This window comes from Podarcis muralis, chromosome 10 (assembly GCF_964188315.1).
Source record: "Podarcis muralis chromosome 10, rPodMur119.hap1.1, whole genome shotgun sequence".
Taxonomy (NCBI): domain Eukaryota; kingdom Metazoa; phylum Chordata; class Lepidosauria; order Squamata; family Lacertidae; genus Podarcis; species Podarcis muralis.
Window position 1 is genome coordinate 56,597,837 of NC_135664.1, and position 21,305 is coordinate 56,619,141.

The window sequence follows — 21,305 nt, forward strand, 5'->3', positions numbered from 1 at the left end:
ACTACTGAGCTAGATGGACCAATGATCTGACTCAGTATAAAACAGCTTCTCTTCCGAATCTAATCCAAGCCATCACCTAAAACATCTAATTCACACGCAAAAAATAATAAGAATTAAGTCCAGGTTTACTCCCTGACATCTCCAGTTAAGTGATCTCAGACAGCAGGACACACACGGGAAAAGAGAGGGAGACCATTGCATATTTATTTATTAAGATATTTATATACCACCTGTTATGCTAACATTTCAAGCCAATGTACAGCAGTATCATAACATACAGTAAAAAAATATACAACTACAATTCAGAATCAAGTCCAATCAAGGAATCAGTGAGAATTCTTAAAAGTCTTCAAAGGTCTATCATCCACAGCCAGCAAAGGGCATGGTGAGAAGGAATGTTTGCAGCATGCACCAACCCAATGCTTGCTTGCTTGCTTGCTTGCTTGCTTGCTTTCCAGAGCATGGTTACCACCACAGGCCCTCTTTCTTGCTGTTTCCAGAAAGACATCTGCTGGCTGTAGGGCAATCAGCAGATCTCGGTGATCTGGCAGGTGTGTCTGGGAGAAGGATCTCTCTCAGGTAACTTGGTCCCTAAGGTGTCTTGTGCCTGGAAAGTAGGCAATCCGATGAACTGATTCACCATAAGGCTCCTCTCTGCTCTATTTTTAGTAGCATGCGATCCAAAGCTTCAAGAAGACTTTCAGGTTTCTCAGCAATTTTAGGACACTTCCACCCCAACACTTAAACCATCCTCTCTTCAGCATGGATGCAAAATTACTAGTCAGTAAAAGAAATTGACAGTTGATCTCAGTGGTGTGCCATTATGTGGAAGAATCCCCTAGGGCTGTTTCATGATTCACTCGGTGAATTGTTCTACACTGCTCTGTGTCATTTTAAACACAGGGATGGTCTGTGGGATTAACAGCAGTGGACACAGTTCAGGTTCATTCAAAACGATTAGGAGTCTTGACATTTCATTCAGTGTGGGATGAAATAGTAGCCAACTCTGCATTAGACTGAAGGACCATTACAACACAAGTAGCTAAACCTTTAATTCCACATATGAAGCAAAAGTTGTTCTTGAAGAGAGAGAGAGAGAGAGAGAGAGAGAGAGAGAGAGAGAGAGAGAGAGAGAGAGAGAGTACCTGTGGGGGATTTGCACCAAATTTTAACCTACCTTGTTGTTTTTTAAAGATCCTATGATACATCAGTGGTGGAGAAAAATAGATTCAGAACATGTTGCAAATAGTTTGAGTGGATGAGCTCTGACATTCAGAATAGGTGAAGGGATGGCACCTGACTAGTTATGTCTCAAAAGATGTACTTTTCACTTTAGATTGCTGCCTGCCCTCAACCTTCAAGATTGGAATAGTTTACGAACAGTAAAATAGCTGCCCAAAGAAAATGAGAAAAGAAAATGATTTCCCATTAAAGTATAAAATTCCACATCAGATTTAAGAAGAGTTTTATTAAGTTGTGCCTTATATGGAGAGAGGGAACAAAAGGGATTTGGATTTTTAACAAAATCCTCTCTCATAATTTCAAAACTTGGGGTCAATCAATGAAACTGATGAGTAAGAGATTCAAGACAAAAAGAAGAAAATACATCTATATGCAACGCTGAAGTTTCTGCACCAAGAGATAGTGATGGACACTAGCCAATGGTTTGTCCACACTTCCACTTGCCCCATGCCTAGAAAGCATGGGTCCAAGGTGTTTTGCCTTTACCCTGCCACTTTCCCCCAGAAAACCCACTCTTTAGCACTAAATCAGAACACTAAAGAGTGTTCTTTAGTGCACTAAAGAGCACTAAAGAGTAGGTTTCCCCAGCAGAAAGTGGCAGGGCAAACAGAGGTGTGGTTTAGTTCTTAGATGTCCTTAAAAGGGAATTTGCAGAGGCTAAAAGGGATTCACAGAGACTATGTCTATCCTATATATGAACAGCACACTTATTCTCTGAGAGTGGATCCTTATGTAGCCAAAAAAAAGGCTTGAAGGAACCCCACCTTCTGTAGAAGTTACAAAAAAAAATCCCTAAAAAAATAATCCTAATGGAGGAAAACCAGAAGGTGGGATGGAGTTTCCAGGAAAAGGCTTGGATGGAACTCTGACTTAGAGAACTCCATGACATTTTGTTGCAGCCCCCACTAGCTGTGGCTTTTAGGCATGGTGGTGACACGAAAAGTCCATGTTCAATATGCCTCTGAATGTCAGATACCAAGAGGAAAGAACTTCAAAGTCATGTCCTCTGTCCTTTCCACTGTCTTTTCATGTGAAGAGCTTGCCTGTGGTCAAAAGACACTTAAGACTTCATATAGCCCAGGGTGGAACCCTAGTATTCAAAAGCTTGGGGGTTGCTCTATGAAAGTGCTGCCTGACTAGCAAAAACACAAGATTTGCCATGCTGGACTACCCAAGATCCCCCTAGTCCTTCGTTTATTTCCCAATGGCCTCCAAATAGATGCCTGTGATTAGTCACATGCCAGACATGCAGATCATGACCTTGCATTATGATTTATCCCCAGTATCCAAGACTCAGATCCACACTGCCATTGAGATTCTATGCAGCCCTCATGGCTGAGGGACCCATCCTCTGTGATGTTGTCCAATTGTTTTTTTTGTTTTGTTATGTTATGCTCAATAGTCTGAGTTAATGTTACACGTCACCTTGCCAACAAAGGTCCGTATAGTTAAAGCCATGGTTTTCCCAGTAGTGATGTATGGAAGTGAGAGCTGGACCATAAAGAAGGCTGATCGCCGAAGAATTGATGCTTTTGAATTATGGTGCTGGAGAAGACTCTTGAGAGTTCCATGGACTGCAAGAAGATCAAACGCATCAATTCTTAAGGAAATCAGCCCTGAGTGCTCACTGGAAGGACAGGTCCTGAAGCTGAGGCTCCAGTACTTTGGCCACCTCATGAGAAGAGAAGACTCCCTGGAGAAGACACTGATGCTGGGAAAGATGGAGGGCACAAGGAGAAGGGGGCGACAGAGGACGAGATGGTTGGATAGTGTTTTCGAGGTTACCAGCATGAGTTTGACTAAACTGCGGGAAGTAGTGGAGGACAGAGGTGCCTGGCGTGCTCTGGTCCATGGAGTCACGAAGAGTCGGACACGACTTAAATGACTAAACAACAACAACAATGTTACACGGTCTGAAGAAGTCCTTTCTACTAGATGCATGCTAAGGAGTCTGCCTGAGCATGCAAACTCTGTACCTGATGCACTCAGTCCCTGCCTTCTGTGTTGAGCAAGTAATGGTTGTAGCGATGAATATTCAAATGCATGTAAGTAGAAGCTTCCTGCAACACAGGGAAGGTCAAAGACTTCGGGGGGGAGGTGTCAATGCATATCAGGATCTTGGGGTGGGGTTTGTGTGAGTGTCCCTGCCCTCATCCACACTGTGAGAATCCACATGTTCAGGCAAATCCAAATAATGGAACAGCCTCAATGGGTATCCTTTGAGTTCGAGTGATATGTTAGAGGATTGGAAAAATTTCAAGCTGCATCCTATCTCAGTGCTCCCAACATGGTTTGATTGGTCTGGTGACTTCCACATGATGTTGGAATACAACTCCCATCATCCCTGAACGTTGGCTGGAACTGATGGAAGGTGTAGGCAAAAACCTCCAGAAGGGCACCAAACTGGGGACAACTGTCCTACATGGAAACTTTTCAAGCTCTTCTGACAACATGCCTATAAAATTCAGGCACACACAAGCATAGCTGTCAACTTTTCCCTTTTCTTGCGAGGAATCCTATTCGGAATAAGGGAATTTCCCTTTAAAAAAGAGAAACGTTGACAGCTATGCACACAAGCGATTGTTCTAACTGTGATTCAGCTACATAACTTATATGTTTGAAACTCTCTACATTGTTTTGTTTTACTATTATTATTTTCTTATATTACAAAACAACAAGGACAACATGAAAGCAATAATGCACCTGCCACCCTTTCTGAAGATGTGAGGTCAGATTACATTGGGGTTTACATCCCTTAAATTGTTGTATTCCGGTTGTGGGAAGGAAGGAAGGGGATACAGCAGGAAAAAGAAGGAGGAAAGGTAAGGGATAACAGCACCTGTTGGATTTCCACCTAGTGCAGAGTTCTTAAATGCACAGGCACCATCTCACTCTTACTCTCTTCACATGCGCGCAATCCCCAGATGGAGCTGGGCCTCAGTTGCGAAGTTGCAAAGCGAGGCTCCCGAGAGCCTGTGCTACCTAGAGGGTGGACAGACTCCCCTGCTCCTCTTTGCATGGAACATCAAGGGACTTGCTTGCACACAAGCGCCCGGCCCTCTGCGGCTCCTCCCTCTCTCTCCCCTTCCCCGAAACACAAGCGAGAGAGCGCAGAAGCCTCCTCGCGGCGCCTGCCCGCCCGGACCCCACCGTCCAGTCCCAGAGCTCGGCGACCCTCGCCTGCACCTCCTCTCCCATTCACCCGCGCTGCGCTGCCATTGGTCCAAATTCCTACCGATCCTCACAAGGCACAAAAAGGCGTTGCTCAGTGTGCTTCTTCTTCTGTTGCTTTATATATATAACAAACCTTCCCCCCCTCCCCTCCACCACCCCAATTATCCATCCTTGTTCTCCTGATGGTGACTCTTCGCTCACTTGCAACGTGTCCTTTAGACTGTTCTCTCCTCTCCAGCGTACACGCGTCTCTCCCGCGATCCCTCCTCCCTTCTCTTTGCGCTGATGCCTTGAGAGCTGGTACCTTCTTTCCCTCTTCCTTCTCTCTCTCTCTCTCTCCTCTTTTTGGATGCCTCGCAACAATAACACCGCTGATGACCATCCAAGAGGAAGCAGGTGGAGAATGAAGCATCCTTTGCCCAGGAAAGCCATGGCTTAGCTCAAGAAGGAAAAGGCAAGAGAGGCGCATCGGAAAAGAAAAATAATCAACACCAGCGCGCGAAAGAGAGAGAAAGAAAAGGGAGTCAACATGAGTTTCCACAAGGAAGACGGGATGGGCAGCTTGTGCCACAAGGCTCTGCAGATCATCTCCGAGTTGTGCCTGGGAGGGCAAGTGGAGTTGGAGAAATGTTCGGGCATCTTCCCGCTGGAGACCACCAACCAAGGTATAAGCAGCGCAGGTAGAGTCAAGCCTCTAGCTCTCCTTGCGCATCCCTCGGCGCGCTCTGCTTGCCGCGTCCTCGGCCGCCGCTTCTCCCCGCCTCGGCCTTCCCCATCCCTTGTGTTTTCCTCCCCTGACTCGGTCTCTCCTGTTGATCCTCTGCATCGCATCTCAAGGAAGGAGCGAGAGGACTGCAACCGAGAGGCGTGGGGTGCTGATGGTGGTGCTGATGGTTGGGGGGGCGGACATACGCTTCCTTCCACTAATGGCAGCCGCGGCAGTGGGTTTGAGTGGGCGTCTGGAAAGTTGAACTTTCTCTTTTTTTTTTACCCTTCTACTTTCTTCCTTCCGCTTTCTTCCTCCTTCCCCTGGCTGGGGAGAGCGAGAGAGAAAGGAAAGGGAGTCCTTTCCAAATTTCGGCAGGACATTTCCGTGTCCTCAAGGGGCTGCTGCGAGACCAAACAGAAACGTGTGTTTTGTTGTGGCTGGCTAGCTAGCTAGATGCACGTCGGAAAGTGACCATGCAGGCCCCCCCCCCCCGGATGGGAGTTGTGCAGCCTGGCTGCGGTTCAGGCTCCAGCCGATCTAGCACCCCGATTCCCCGGGAGCGCAAACGGCGTGGAAGTGCTTCTCAAGAGCCGAGTTGCAGCTGACTCGGTAAAAGTAAGGGAAGGAATAGGGAAAACCATTCAGAAGCCACAGGTACTTCATATGTATGCTTCATTCTCCCTCCGGGAAGGAAAAGGGAAGTCTCGTGCTAGTGTACGGGGGAGGACCTTTTATGTCTCTTATTTTTAATGGGACCCCCCCCCCTCGCCCTTTGGAAAGGTAAAGTGGAGAAAGATCCCGTTCTCTTAGTGAAGCACATTAAAACACAGGAGCTGATATCCGGTAAATCAGTGATTAATTTCCTTAAAGAGAGGGTGCCTGAGCAAAAACCTGCCTGAAAGACTTGTTCCGCTATGAGAGTGGAAAGTTAGCATCTTTTCCTCCACGGGGATCTTGTTTGTGCTTGCAACAGCTGCACGACAGGCAGAAATGCAACTGATGCAGCTTTCCCCCAGGGCTTAGAAATGCAGAAAGTTGTGCGTGTTGACTTTCAGTTTGGCACACAGCTCCTTAAGGGTGCAGAGCCTCCAGAAAGGGAAGAAGAGGAGATGGTGACCCCATAAGAGGGAATGTGAGGGAAGGAATGCATTCTGAATGTCCTGGAAGCAGGGCAGTCCTCCTACTTGCTTCACTTGTTGAATGGCTGGACCTTGGAACTCTGATCCAGGACTTAGACCTCCTGCCCTGCTCTGCTTTGGTTCAGAATTGTTCCATCTTCAAAACAAATGTCATATATCTTGGCCGAGGTAGCAGAAATGCAAGAAGGAGCTGAAGGCATTTCTTATCTACCCAAAATGTTCTCTCCTGTTTCCTTCCATCCATCCCTTGCTAATGAACTCTAATGAGATTCACCAGAGATTTTAAAAGATAATGCCACTTTGGTCTGTTTCAACATTTTCCTTTCTATTAAAAAACCCCCTGATAATAATAATTGAAGGGCAGGGGAGAGATAGTTATTCTCTAGTTGTTGGGGATGGGGCGGATGAGCTTAACTTTTGGTTAAAAAACTCTGCTGGAGGATGTATAGATATATCTCAAGCATGCGCACGCACATATATGAATGATTATGTGATTGATCTCCCTGCCCTGTGGCCCTCTTGACATTCTTATCATTGCTCAAATTGGCACACAGTTTCTGTCAAGCTGGAGAGCAGGTCAACAGGTGGCAGGAAGGAGAAGAGCTTGAAAGTACCTGTTGCTGCAGGAAGAGAGAGATTTTCATGAGAGACAGAGACAGGGAGGAGGGACAGGGAATGACTTCTGTTCCTGTGGATTTCCTCAAGAAAATTTCAGTCGGTTTCAAAAAATAATAATCATGCAAACATAAAGCTTATGTGTGGATTAACCATCTAGTCCAGAATTTTGTTTTCCCAGCGCTGATCAGCCAAGATACCGCCCTAGTTCACAAGCAAAGGGATCATAGCTCAGTGGTAGAGGCACATGCCTTGTGTGTGAAAAGTCCCAGGTTCGGTACCCAGCATATCCAGATTATTGCTTTGCTTTTTTTAAAAGGATCAGGCAGCAGATCATGTGAGAGACACCCCGGAGAGCTGTTGCGAAGTCAGAGCAGTAGACTATAGATGCACAAATAGTCTGACTTTGTATAAGGCTGCTTCCTATGTCCCTTTGCAGGTGATGGGCTTTGTATTGGCATTGTATGTACCCAGAACCTGTTGTATAAGAAGTGTATTGTTGCATGTCATGAATCTACGAAGGAAAATGCAGGGCAGTGCCACTTGAGGAACAGCAGTGAAGGATCTATATCCTAATAAGCACATAAAGAATATTCTGGCTATGCCATAAAAATTACCACCAGCAAGCATCATTTTGTTGGGGATTTGTGTGCCTGTATTTCAGCTCTGTATTGATGAGACAGTACCTCTTATGCAACCATGTAAAATAGTGATGCAACATTTTGTGGCCATCATGGTTAGGGCAGATGGTGCAGTGGTTAGAATATTGAGTTTGGCTGCAGAAGATCCTTCTGTAGTGGCACTCTCCACTTCAGCCTTCCACTTGTGAAGATCAGTGGGGGGGGATACTTGCTAAGCATGATAGAATGATAGATACCACTAGGTGGGAAAGTAAACAAGCTCTTCTTTTGTGCTAGGTTGTTGCCTGTCTGTATACCTGTAGATTAGTCATCTGGATTTGTATTGGGGCTAGGTAAGGGCAATGAAGACTCGCTTGTAACTCTTTAAACAACCCTATATAAGGGTATATTTTATTATTCTCATACAACGTTGCTGGGGATCCTTTGTTAGGGATCCTGGGGCAGCTGTTATTGCTTCTTCCCTGGACGAACCACAACACCCAGATTCTCAGCTTTCTTTTTTAAAAAAGAGAGTAAATTTCCAGTATTTGTAGAACCCAAGGTATGAGACAAGATGTACAAGTACTGTTCTTCTCTCCTCTCCTGTTTGTGAGAAATAAGGCGGCCGCCCTCCTTTCAGTGTGTTACTTTGCCCCCCACCCCTGAAGATGTCCATGAGTGAGAAAACCCTTAAATGAAGGGCCCACAGGAAAAGTCAATTGGGGGCCACAGCCAATGGTGGATGGAGCCAGAACTGATGGCAGGCGGGGCTAGATCCAATGTGGGAGGAGGCAGAGACAAAAGAGGGCGGAGTTCACAGCACTGCAGGATGAATGAATGAATGAATGAATGACCAGAAATACAGGCATATACAGCGATAGAGAACATGTAAACTATACATAGGTTAAAATTAAACTCTGTAGGCTAGAGCACAGTAAATAATACAGATATAAAACAGTTAAAATATGGAGGTTAAGGATTGCATAGCTCTTTCTCTCTGTACTACCCCATACTTTTAGAGTTGTCTGGCAGTGTCCACAAAGCCCAATGACATTGAGGGCTGTATGAAATGGGAAGAGCCCCACACCAGGTGACAGCCATAAAGGTACATGTTGCAGTCATCACCACAAGTTCTATTCAATGCTAGGCCTACTCAGAATAGATCCAATGAAGCTAACAGACATGATTTGTGTTTATTAATGTTCTGGGATCCCAACTGAAGGAATGTCAGGGCTTGGCTTTGCACAGTGGCCTGGGGGGGAAATTGGAAATTGGGAACTGGTATCCAGGACCAAAGAGCAATCAGGTTCAGAAACATCAGGAATCCAAGCAGAAGCCAGGACCAGAGTGAAGGCCACCAACTTGGATAGTTGGATGGAGGAAGCCTGGATAGATCTGGAAGGATTTTCAACGGGAGGCTGCAATAATGGAGTTTCTGGATGCTTAGCTTATATTGGCACAAATAGTAAGAATGGTCAGATGGCACACAAGGCTACCACCTTGCTATGTTTAGGAGGTCTGGGTCTAGTCAGTGCCTTCATGGATATGGAGTGGTTCCTTGGAACCACTTATACACCACCTTGGGTTCCATTATGGAAGAAAGGTGGATTATAAATGCAATGCAATAGAATAAATAAATGAATTCTTTTTAGCATGACCCTTCCCTGGTTATTATAGACATGCATTCTTCTCTTCTGTATACCAGCATCTGTTATACTATTATACCTGTTTAGGGATAAGTCCAGTCGCTACACATTGCCAATCAATTTTATCCGGTGGGAATATTTTTTTAAACCCACAGCATGAGTGCGTATTTCAGCGACAAATTGACTTCTGATTATCCTCAAGGAAGAATTTGTATGTATTTACATACACACATTTCCCCCCACTTCAATACAGAGCTTATCAGACGACAGTTGTCAGTGGTGTTTACACTGAGTGGCATTAAAAGTCAAATCCAGTTAATTAAAAGCTGCCTCTCCAAGTTGACACAAGATAAGGAATACCATTTCTAAAACCTTGAATAGGCATCAGCATCTAAAAGTTCTTAAAAATCCAAAACAGTGAGACAACCATAGATGTCCTCACAGCCTCTGAGTACCATAATTGGTGCTGAACGGCAGTAATTACAGTGCTTAGTCAGGAGTTACCCTTAACACCAAAGTACATTTCTTGTCCTGGAAGCCAGAGTACATTTGCACTTTTCTTGTCTTGATGATTACATAGTTCCTTTACAATGTGGAGAGCTCACTTACCTGTCAGGAAAACTGAGCACCAATACATTCCAGTAAATCCAACAGGAACTCTAAATATACTAGAAAGCTACACTCACCCAATGCCAGGAGAGACCCCCAAGTGAAATCCTGGGCAGCCACTGCTAGAGATTACAGACAGTACTGAACTATGTGGATCAATGGTCTGGCTCAGTGCACAGCAGTCTTTACATGATCTTCTGAGCACTGGCAGGGAGGTGGGTTCACCTGGAGAGAGAGAGAGTGGATTTTGCCCAAAAGAACCCCTGAACATGGGGTTGATTTTATCTTGGTACGATGCCTTGCAAGAACGATCTGCTTGATAGTAGCACAACCAACAGTTTTTCATGAAGATGGTTCAAAATGGTAATGCAGATAAGTTATGGGGAGGCATGATTCAAAATATAGGTAAAGGTAAAGGGGCCCCTGACCATTAGATCCAGTCGTGGCCGACTCTGGGGTTGCGGCGCTCATCTCGCTTTATTGGCCGAGGGAGCCGGCATACAGCTTCCGGGTCATGTGGCCAGCATGACTAAGCCGCTTCTAGTGAACCAGAGCAGCACACGGAAACGCCGTTTACCTTCCTGCTGGAGCAGTACCTATTTATCTACTTGCACTTTGACGTGCTTTCGAACTGCTAGGTTGGCAGGAGCAGGGTCTGAGCAATGGGAGCTCACCCCGTTGCGGGGATTCGAACCGCCGTCCTAGGCTCTATGGTTTAACCCACAGCGCCACCTGTGTTGCCTCTGAAGTGCACAGTGTCCAGAATGTTTTTAAAGGAACTGAAGTCCTCATTTGACATAAGCAAAAGTGGCTGCCCTTGAAAAAGATAATGGTTGTGTGGGATGTTTTTTCCAAGCACTGTGCCATTGTACAGAAGTTGAAAAGGGAACTGTTGGCTACCCTATTTAGCTGAGAGCAACTGTTGGGATATTCTGAAATTGGCCTGCATCTTTTTCTCAATAAAAACAACAACAACATGCCATCCATGCACAGCTTGAGTCCATGTTACAAAACCATGGCACAGTAGCCCACCAGTTCCTTACAACAGAATAATGAATTGCAAGCGGTGCTTTTCAAATGCGTTTTGTGGTGCATTGGGAGCGGTGGAGCAGGAAAGGTCAACTTGACCCAGTTTGACAATTATTGTTTTTCTGATTCAAAACATAATAAACAAATTATGTCGGACAGGAAAACAGTGACAATCTTGCGTCTGAAGTGGCATGAAGAGAGATGAAAGCTCTTTCTGAGGTTCCCTATACAGAAAGGCAGGTCATCATCGTGATATTGCATCCATCAGATGATGAGCACGCATGGATGATATGGTCTCCATAAATGTGAGGAAGCATGGTACAGTCTCTGGTTAACAACCAGTTATATTCCATATAGGAATATGATGGTCAATGATGATCAACACAGACCATCTTCCAGCCCACTTAGCTCTGTATCAGTATGATGTGGTTTCTCTTCTTCTCTCTAGCTTTACCTAAGAGCAAAAGAACATAAATAGAGCCCTGCTGGATCTTGCCAATGGCCCACCTAAGTCCAGCATCCTTTTCTCACATTGGCCAACCAGATCTACCTAGATAATTTCATATTTGTTTATTCTTATTCTTTTCTTCTTCATCATCCACCTATAGCAATGTACAAAACAAAACATGGCCTAATTCACAAGCTTACAGGCTTCACCAACCATTTGTTTTGGGCTACAACTCCCATCCATCCCAGCCAGCAATTCCAATGGTTAAAGATGATGAGTGTTGTAATCCAACAGCTTCTGGAAGGCATTAAGTGGGGTTAGACTGAACCAAGATGAGACATGGCACAGAAAAAAGAAACAAGAAGAAATGAAGCAAAAAAGAGGGTAAAGAATCTAAAGGAATTGAATTCCTGAGGAAGCCTTGGCTGACTACTCAGGTCTGAACTGAGTAGCCCATTCAAACATTATTTGTTTGTTTTTATATTAACCTATTAACTCTGTTATATGGGCAGTTGTAATATATTGTAAGGGCTTATCCTCCAACTCAGGCATTGTACCTTCTTGATATCTGAGGTCATCATCTGAGAACTTTCCATGAATGTCCTCATGCAAAGTGGGTGGCAATGAAGGAAAGTGCCTTCTCAACAGTGCCCTCACCCCGGGTGGAATGCCCTCTGCAGAGGCGCCCACCTGGTGCCTACCTTAAATTATGCATGGCATTGAGGTCACATCAGTGAGGCCGAGAGGAGGGTCTTGTTGTCTAGGGAGCCCAGGACTTCCATACACACTGCCTGGGCTTGTGCTCCAGGGAGGTCATTTCAGTGCTGCTAACACAGTGGTTTGACTTCATCCTCAAAGGTGCACTCCATTGTCTCTTGAGACAGATGGATGACGACAACAATCAAGAAAGTGGCCTCTGTCATAACGCTAGAACCAGGGGTCATCCACTGAAGTAGGGAGATTCAGGGCAGACAAAAAGAAATACTGTTCCATACAGTGCATAGTTAAACTATGAAATTCACTCACAAAAGAGGCAGTGATGTCCACCACCTTGGATGGCTTTGAAAGAGGAGTGGATAAATTAAGGAAGAGTAAGGCTATCCTAGGGACGCGGGTGGCGCTGTGGGTTAAACCACATAGCCTAGGGCTTGCTGATCAGAAGGTCGGCGGTTTGAATCCCCGCAACAGGGTGAGCTCGCAATGCTCGGTCCCTGCTTCTGTCAACCTAGCAGTTCGAAAGCATGTCAAAGTGCAAGTAGATAAATAGGTACCACTCCGGCGGGAAGCTAAACGGCATTTCTGTGTGCTGCTCTGGTTAGCCAGAAGCAGCTTAGTCATGCTGGCCACATGACCTGGAAGCTGTACGCCGGCTCCCTCTGCCAATAAAGCGAGATGAGGGCCACAACCCTAGAGTCGGCCACGACTGGATCTAATGGTCAGGGGTCCCTTTACCTTTACCTATATTTTGAATCATACCTCCCCATAACTGTTGTGCCCAGGGCCTGCTTGTGGGTGGTCACTGTGAGAGCAAGATACTGCACTAGGTGAACCACTGGCCGGATCCTGCAGGCTCTTCTTGTGTTCTTAATGCTCTTTTGCTGCCAGGAAAACACCTTTTCATTTTCCCTTCCAAGTTATGTTGTGATTCAAACATACATTTAGCGCAATAGATTTTTCACCTCTGCTTGCTGATTCAAATTGTTTCAGGGCTGTTTTTGTTCTCTGGGCATTTTTTGTCTTTTAAAAAAGTAATGCATTTTGATCTGTTGCCATTTTTGTTTTGGTTACCTTGTATTATACTTCCTTGTTGTGCTTGTTAGAATTTGCTGTTTGTGTTGTAAGCCACCCAGAGAACCTTTGTGGTTTGGCATCATCATCATCATTATTACCTAAACAAACAAACAAACAAAGGTCCTGGTCCTGATGCTTCAACTGGAAATTTAATTCCTCTACAACCTCAGAAAGGGGAGAAGCAATGGGAACGCCTGTGTAATGTATTGATGTGAATCAGGGATGAAGAACCTCAGGCCTAGGATCCAAATTTGGCCCTTGGAGACTCTCTTATCTGGCCCTTGGAATCCTCTCTTGACCACACCTTCACTTGCCTTGCTTTACACCCTATGTTTTTCCCCCATGGTTAGAACCTGATAGTTAGAACCTGCGCTCAATCCTTGCCTGGATCAAGGATGGGGGGAGGGGAGAAACTAGCCTACCTTACAAAGGTGAAATTTACATTTGTGGGCTCTGCCCACTTTTGCCTCTGGCCCTGCCCATCACTGGCATGTGACACTCAAAATCTTACCCAGAAGACCCTCCAGCTGAGATAGGTTCCCACACTTCTGGTGTAAATAATGCTTGCCTGTGTGCATCGGTGTAAGCAGCAGAAGTCCATTTGGGATGCAAGAATCCCCTCCGAGAGAAGTTTGTGCATCATGTTTTCTCTTTAACTTTCTGCTTCTGCTTCCATTTGTTTTCTCTAGCCCTTGTCTTGCTCTTAATGTGCTCTCTACTGAGTATGAAATATGATCAACTCTTTTGTTAGAAACACTGTTTGTGCCATTAATTGTGTCATTATTCATCCCGCATTACATAGAGGCATGAACTGTTGTGTCCTGGTGCTGATGCTCCAAGCTGGGTGGTGTAACTGTGGGATAGATCCATTTGGATGACGTAGCTATGAGATAAATCAGCCTCATATAACCAACATGCTTAACTCTATTTAATGCATGAAAGGGTTAAGACCATAAAGTAAGTTGTCCTGCCAGGCTTAGCTAAGTCACACATCCTCAACTTGCATGGATGGCCACACCCACTTTTGGCTCCACCCACCATGGGGTGGTAGCTGGTGAGAACAAGGAGCATCAAGAGAAGGAATAACTGCTCCCCCACCTTCTGTTGCTGCTGACCCTGGGGGAGGGATCAAGTGGGAGCTCATGGGGGTCATATTGACAGACCTCCATCCTAAAAGCTAGACTAGAGCCTTCACTGTCAGAAGGTCACAATCCATGCAAGTTTATGTTGGACTTACTTCTGAGTAAATTAGCAGAAGGTTTGGACTGCAAAATTAGTCTACCAATTATATCCATTACATCTTTGATGATTTTTGTAAGCAAACGAATTAAAGCTATCTGGATGATATCACCTTGTCTTCTTATTGTTTGCAGACATCTCTGTCAGCTTGCTTGCAGTCGTCGTCAGCTTCTGTGGGCTTGCCTTGCTGCTAGTCTCACTTTTTGTCTTCTGGAAGTTGTGCTGGCCGTGCTGGAGGAGCAAGCCGATGACATCGAACGCGACAAGCATCCCTCAGAGCACCTCCAGCGCTCCCACTGAGTTTTTGGAAGCTAATGAGAAAAAAGAAATGATTAAAGAAAACGGGAAGCCCTCCACGAAAATCCTTGAGGCGGCAATGAAAATTAGCCACACTTCACCTGATATTCCAGCAGAGGTCCAGAATGCTCTGAAGGAACATCTAATCAGGCATGCACGCATGCAAAGGCAGATCACTGAGCCTGCATCCTCATCAAGGTAAGAGAAATAGAAGCTAACACTTTAAAAATAAAAAAGCACCTAAGAAAGACCATTTGGCTGAGAATTAAGGAAGGGAAACAGATGAACATCACATTCTTAGCCTTGTTGCAAGGATATAATAGATGCAGGAACAATAACCCTAGTAATATACACACTGATTTCTCTGACAATTTCAATCAATTTTGTGTGTGTGTGCGTGTGTGATTGGCAGGTTTACATAGGTCATTTTTAAAGTCTGTATCTCCCGAGCACATATATCCTTATTAAGGAAAGAGACCGTAGCAGTAAATTGCACATTAGAGTTGGTGATATAATTGTACAGTGAGGGGCAAAGCTCTTTTACATCATAATCCCAACCATGTTTATTTGGTTACATGCCCAATTAAAACAGATGACTGTTTGCCAAAATAATAGGTTACCATGGTATGCAAACTGCAACCGTATGGCAGACCAGTTGACTGTATTGTCCTGCAAAAATAAATAAATTGATGACTAAGATCTTGCCACACCTCAACAGGAATCTGGGGGAAACAACAAGAGAGTAGTTAAATGTCCCTAACCACTTAGCAGGATGACACATGGTGTATAACTGCCATAACAAGCGTTTCCCCACCCACAACAAAGAATTTTTCCACTTGGAAAATGTTTGGCTGTGTTCATGCTCTGACATGGTGATATCAGTGACATTCCTTTCTAAATCAATGTGACTCAGATTGCAGCATAGATATCAGATACTAGTTGCACAATTCATAAAACATTACAGGTTTCCAACTTATGCTCCAGTCCTAGGCATGTTGCTTGCTATTGCTTGCTTGTTTTATTTGACACATTTATATTCTAACCCATGCAATTACAAACTTTTGTGACATCACTAGCAAATATTACATAACGTTTCCAGTCCTCCTTAATTCAAAGTACTTACTTTGAAATATCCCTGAAAGCTCTCATATTTCAAGGATGGGGAGAGTGCATGAAAATATGAACATCAATAAAAGGTGGTGTCGTGTTATTGTTGTGAGAGCCCCATAACAGCTGAGGCACAAAATATGTAAAATGAGACACAATACTGGAGCAATTTCAAACTTAACTGCTCTTAGTGATCAAGTCGTATTTGAAAATAACAGCAACTCTTTTAACAGTTAACATTTCCATCCTTAACTGACATCAAGACATCTCTGAGAACAATATCATTGCACTTAGTACCACCTGTAGCCATCAATCAAGGAAAGATTTTATGAATAGAGTGACAGAGGCATCTAATTTTAATGCACAAGGAACATCAAGGCGTGAAATACACATGTCCTCCTCTGCAGATGAAAGAATTTAAGTAACGCTTTTTTCAGACACAGAAAGAGAAAATGACAGCTAGGAAGTGACAAGTGCCATGAGTGAAAAGTGCCACGAGAACAAACAGATAATCATAGATGCTGAATGTAAAAGTTCTGACTTTCTGCTTAGTGAATTATTTACAGTGGTACCTCAGGTTGCATACGCTTCAGGTTACAGACTCCGCTAACCCAGAAATAGTACCTCGGGTTAAGAACTTTGCTTCAGGATGACAACAGAAATCGTGCTCCGGCAGCGCAGCGGCAGCAGGAGGCCCCATTAGCTAAAGTGGTGCTTCAGGTTAAGAACAGTTTCAGGTTAAGAACGGATCTCCGGAACGAATTAAGTACTTAACCAGAGGTACTACTGTACATTATTGCATTTATGTGCAATAAATGCCTCTTTTATATTTGCACCAGAATAAACCAGTACAAATGTATCCAACAAGTGGGCACCATAATTGTTGAGTTCACGTATGAGTATAGTGCGTATGAGTAAGTGACCAATGATCTCAATGATATAAGCTCATAGTATAAACGAAATGCATAGGACACAGCATAGGCACTAGGGGAAGTCATGTTTGCATGGGTTTTGTTTTTCAGCTGTGCAGACAGCATATTTGTACAAAAGGACCAAGTTCATTTTTTCCAATGGTAAAAGGTAAAGGTACCCCTGCCCGTACGGGCCAGTCTTGACAGACTCTAGGGTTGTGTGTCCATCTCACTCAAGAGGCCGGGGGCCAGTGCTGTCCAGAGACACTTCCGGGTCACGTGGCCAGCGTGACATCGCTGCTCTGGCAAGCCAGAGCCGCACATGGAACACCGTTTACCTTCCCGCTAGTAAGCGGTCCCTATTTATCTACTTGCACCCGGGGGTGCTTTCGAACTGCTAGGTTGGCAGGTGCTGGGACCGAACAACGGGAGCGCACCCCGCCGCGGGGATTCGAACCGCCGACCTTTCGATTGGCAAGCCCTAGGCGCTGAGGCTTTTACCCACAGCGCCACCCGCGTCCCTTTTTCCAATGGTACTTTACCATAAAAAACATGGAAATGCATAACATAGTAACAAAAAGAAAAACTCCCCCTACAGAATTTATTTTTTATATGCACTGAACTATGTATTTCAATTATTTATATAAGTGTTCTAGTATATATAAGCATTCAAGTACATATTTCTTTCATTATCTGTCTGTCTGTCTGCCTGTCTATTTATAGGCCCCTTCCAACTCTACAAGTCTATAATTCCATGAAATCTGAGTTAATACAAGTCTGTTTCCACACACTGAGCACACAACTTTACAACAACCAGAACTTAAATATCATAGCCAACAATGGTCAATGGTTATGTTTTCATTGTACAGTGGTACCTCGGGTTAAGAACTTAATTCGTTCTGGAGGTCCGTTCTTGACCTGAAACTGTTCTTAACCTGAGGTACCACTTTAGCTAATGAGACCTCCTGCTGCCGCCGCGCCACCGAAGCACAGTTTCTGTTATCATCCTGAAGCAAAGTTCTTAACCCGAGGTACTATTTCTGGGTTAGCAGAGTCTGTAATCTGAAGCGTCTGTAACCCGAGGTACCACTGTACACATTAACCCACTGATGCATTTAAATGCAGTGGTACCTCGGGTTAAGAACTTTGCTTCAGGATGAGAACAGAAATCGTGCTCCAGCGGCGCAGCAGCAGCAGGAGACCCCATTCACTAAAGTGGTGCTTCAGGTTAAGAACAGTTTCAGGTTAAGAACGGACCTCTGGAATGAATTAAGTACTTAACCCGAGGTACCACTGTATATGATTTGGTTTGTATACAAAACATGCTGCGCTACATTTAGACCAATGGTTCATGCACCCTAAGGTGAAATATCATATACCGCTTACACTAGACAAATATCTTCCATTTGCTTGTATAAACTCTATACACATGGAATAATACGCATCAGTTGGTTAATATTTATTTTATAAAGCAATTGTTTTAAAGTATGCTCAGTGCGTGGAAATGGACATGTATTAAAAATTTATAGGCTACCATGACTTCTGAATTTACAAAAGCATTTACTTTTGCACTTGTTGACCAGGGAATATGCATTCTTGTTCTACCTTTGCCCATCTGAGTTCCATCAGACCCTATCGCTGAGGCGGTCCAACCCCATGCATCTCAGATCTCAAACAGACAGACATCTGTCAGGATGTCAGGAGCATTGGGGGGGGGGGGACCCATAGCAAAGCAGCCACCACCTCCAGGCACCAAATCTCCATCTATCCATCCATCCTTCCCTCCCTTCTTCAGCTGGTATCAGAGCTTCAGCAAGTTGAGTGGCTGGATGGGTTAGACAGAGACAGAAGCTGGTTGAAGGTTCTTGGGTGGGTAGGCAGAGGGAGGGAGGAGGGAGGGAGGGTGGAACCTCTAATTAAAATCCAAACTGAAGAAGAAGCACTGTGTGTGTGTGTGTGTGTGTGTGTGTGTGTGTGTGTGTGAGAGAGAGAGAGAGAGAGAGAGATGCTTGCCTCAAATTCACAGCTCATATTTGTGGCAAGCATTATGACTAACCAAGATTCCTATCCTGTGCCAAGGAAATCTGAAGCTCAGTCAAGTCTCTGTTGGTAGCTGGTTGGTTTCCCACCATAGCTGCCAGTGCTGTGCCAGATCTTCTTCTGTTATGTATCCCTGCGTGAGAATAATCTTTAGAAGCTGAGGTACTTGCCTGGAATCTAGTTTCAAGGTGTTGTCAGCAATGTGTTGCACCTTATGTGCTAGGATAACAAACGGTGGTGTGTGCCTAGGCCTATGTAACCCTTTCTCGGCAAATCTTCCAAATTCTCCCTCACATTTTTAATAATAATAATAATTAATTAATTATACCCTGCCCATCTGGCTGGGTTTCCCCAGCCACTCTGGGTGGCTTCCAACAAAATATTAAAAATACAATAAAACATCAGACATTGAAAACTTCCCTAAACAGGGCTGCCTTCAGATGTCTTCCACTGGAATCACTGTGTCACTAGCAAGGATGTCTTTGACAGACTCAATAATAAAACTGACTAATGAACCTAAGTAGTTTTCACTGAAAAGCAGCTTAGATAACCTCACATCATGATTTTTCTAGACTCAATCATCTAATATGGAATTTCACTGGTATAGCTGGGGGGGGGGGAGAGTTGAATGTGAGAAATCTTAATTGGAACACTTTACATCCTCTTTATGTTTTATGTTATTAAGGAAGGGGCCTGCTTATGAAAAGAAATCATTTTTCAACTCTCTGGATCCCCAACAAGCAATAAATGACACCAGAATAAGTATTTCCACTTTGCTGTTGTTTATCTCCAGAGTGCAATTTAGCTTCACTTGAGAGTCCATGGCAGGCTGAAGAATATCCTTGTTGATATGGTGGGGGAGGGGGGACACAGAGAAGCAGACATTAATGGCAGGAAAGTGCTTTGGGGGCAATGTATCTTAATCCACTGCACCAAGGCGAGATCAACAGTGTTTTCTCCAAAAATAAAGTGAATTTAGGAGTGGAGTGTTTGAACATGAGGGGCAAAAGACTCTCAACCCTTGGCGTGGCCAGCCCAATACATTTTGAGACCTGAGGCAGAGCATCAAATGCTGCTCCTCCCCAAGTCAAGGGGCATAACCTAAGGGAAGCCAAATGTGACAGACTCCCTCACTGAAAATGGAAGCTCAGTAAAGAGGCCAATTTTCTGGGTGTTTAAAACTATCCCTGTGAACAACAGTAGAGAGGCCTGCTCTAACTGTTTGTGGCAGTGTTTCTTTATTAAATTGCAGCCAGGGGTTTTACTTACATGAAGAATGTCTTGTGTTCACTTATTATCCCCCACTCAGAGGTTCAATGTAATGTGGAAGCACTTCTGATGCAAAGCTAGTTCTTTTATTTATTTGCACTCAAGGAAAATTTTAAGCTTGATGGTTTTTCATGTGAGGCATAATGCTTCGTATCAGGCAAACACTCTTCACCAAAAACTTTAAAATCTTAATCAGCACCCTTGTTTAACACTAGTCTCAGGATAGACTATCTCCACCTAGAATGGCTGCTAGTATTCCTATACCAAAACACTCTCACAGCCCCTTCTAGGATTTTGACTTTCCTCTCAGGGAATCAAACTGGGTTGCCCTGCCTAGCTGACCCCTAATCCTTATCAGAACAGGTCCCCCTCTTCTGCATGCCCCTATCTCTTTAACTGCCAAGCGCTGAATTTTTGACTCACCAGTCATTCATGATTAACTGACATTCTGACTATGTCTGATTGGTTGCTGGGTCGCCAGCAGGCTGACTCAGGGCCTGTCCATCACACCAAGGTATTTTGAAAGCCAAGGTTAAAAAATAATAATGCCCTGGGTTCTGGAGAGCGCCTCTCTAAAGTTTCATAGCTTATTGTAAAACATTAAAGCAGAAGGAACTATGGGCCTTCAGATGTTGTTGGACTCCCAGCTTCCAGTACCTCTGATCATTGACCATGCTGATGAGAATTGAAGTCCAGCAACATCTGGAGAGACACCTCTGCTTTAGCCACTGCAATAGCAGTGGTGGTGCAAGAGCTTTCCGAAACCAATCTGCCAACAATGCTTTGCTCTATAGAAGGACCTTGTGTACCTCAGAACAAGACATGAGCAAGAATGTCCCTGAGGTGAGCAGTGGGAGGAGGAGGTACCACTGCTGGAACACACATAGGCCGACTTCACCTCAGGTGCTGAAATGTCTTGCATTAACCCTCCCAATCTTTCAGTAATATGTGGTAGTACATGGGCTTTTTGTTCATTTCTCCTTTTGTTCATCATTTTTAGCCACTGTAGCAAACCACAGCAGCGACTCACGCAGCCTCACAGCCATTATGCCCAGAATGCCTTGCTCTGAGTAAATACCTCCCTTTCTAAGGGAGGAGGTGGCAGACCAAGCCAGTGGACCAGGGAAATGCCAGTTTGCCAGGAGGGAGGCACAACCACCTCCTCAGGCAATTGCCTCCATTTCCCTAATAATACAACTGCCCCTGGGTCTTATGATGTCTAGCCTTAATGTAATTAGGTTTTCAGAGAGCAAGTGTGGTGTAGTGGTTAAGAGTGGTGGACTCGTAATCTGGTGAACCAGGTTCGCATCTCCGCTCCTCCACATGCAGCTGCTGGATGACCTTGGACTAGTCACACTTCTTTGAAGTCTCTCAGCCCCACTCACCTCACAGAGTGTTTGTTGTGGGGGAGGAAGGGAAA

General features: G+C 44.6%; 1 protein-coding gene across 1 annotated transcript in view; it reads left to right on the top strand.

The window, feature by feature from the left end:
- The first annotated feature begins 4,346 nt into the window (after positions 1–4,346).
- SYT10 (synaptotagmin 10) overlaps positions 4,347–21,305 on the top strand; it is a 49,023-nt gene continuing 32,064 nt past the window's right edge. The window contains exons 1-2 of the mRNA XM_077935082.1: positions 4,347–5,081; positions 14,396–14,756. Coding sequence (XP_077791208.1) covers positions 4,946–5,081; positions 14,396–14,756 — 497 coding nt within the window. The 5' untranslated portion in view covers positions 4,347–4,945. The remainder of the gene's footprint in view (positions 5,082–14,395; positions 14,757–21,305) is intronic.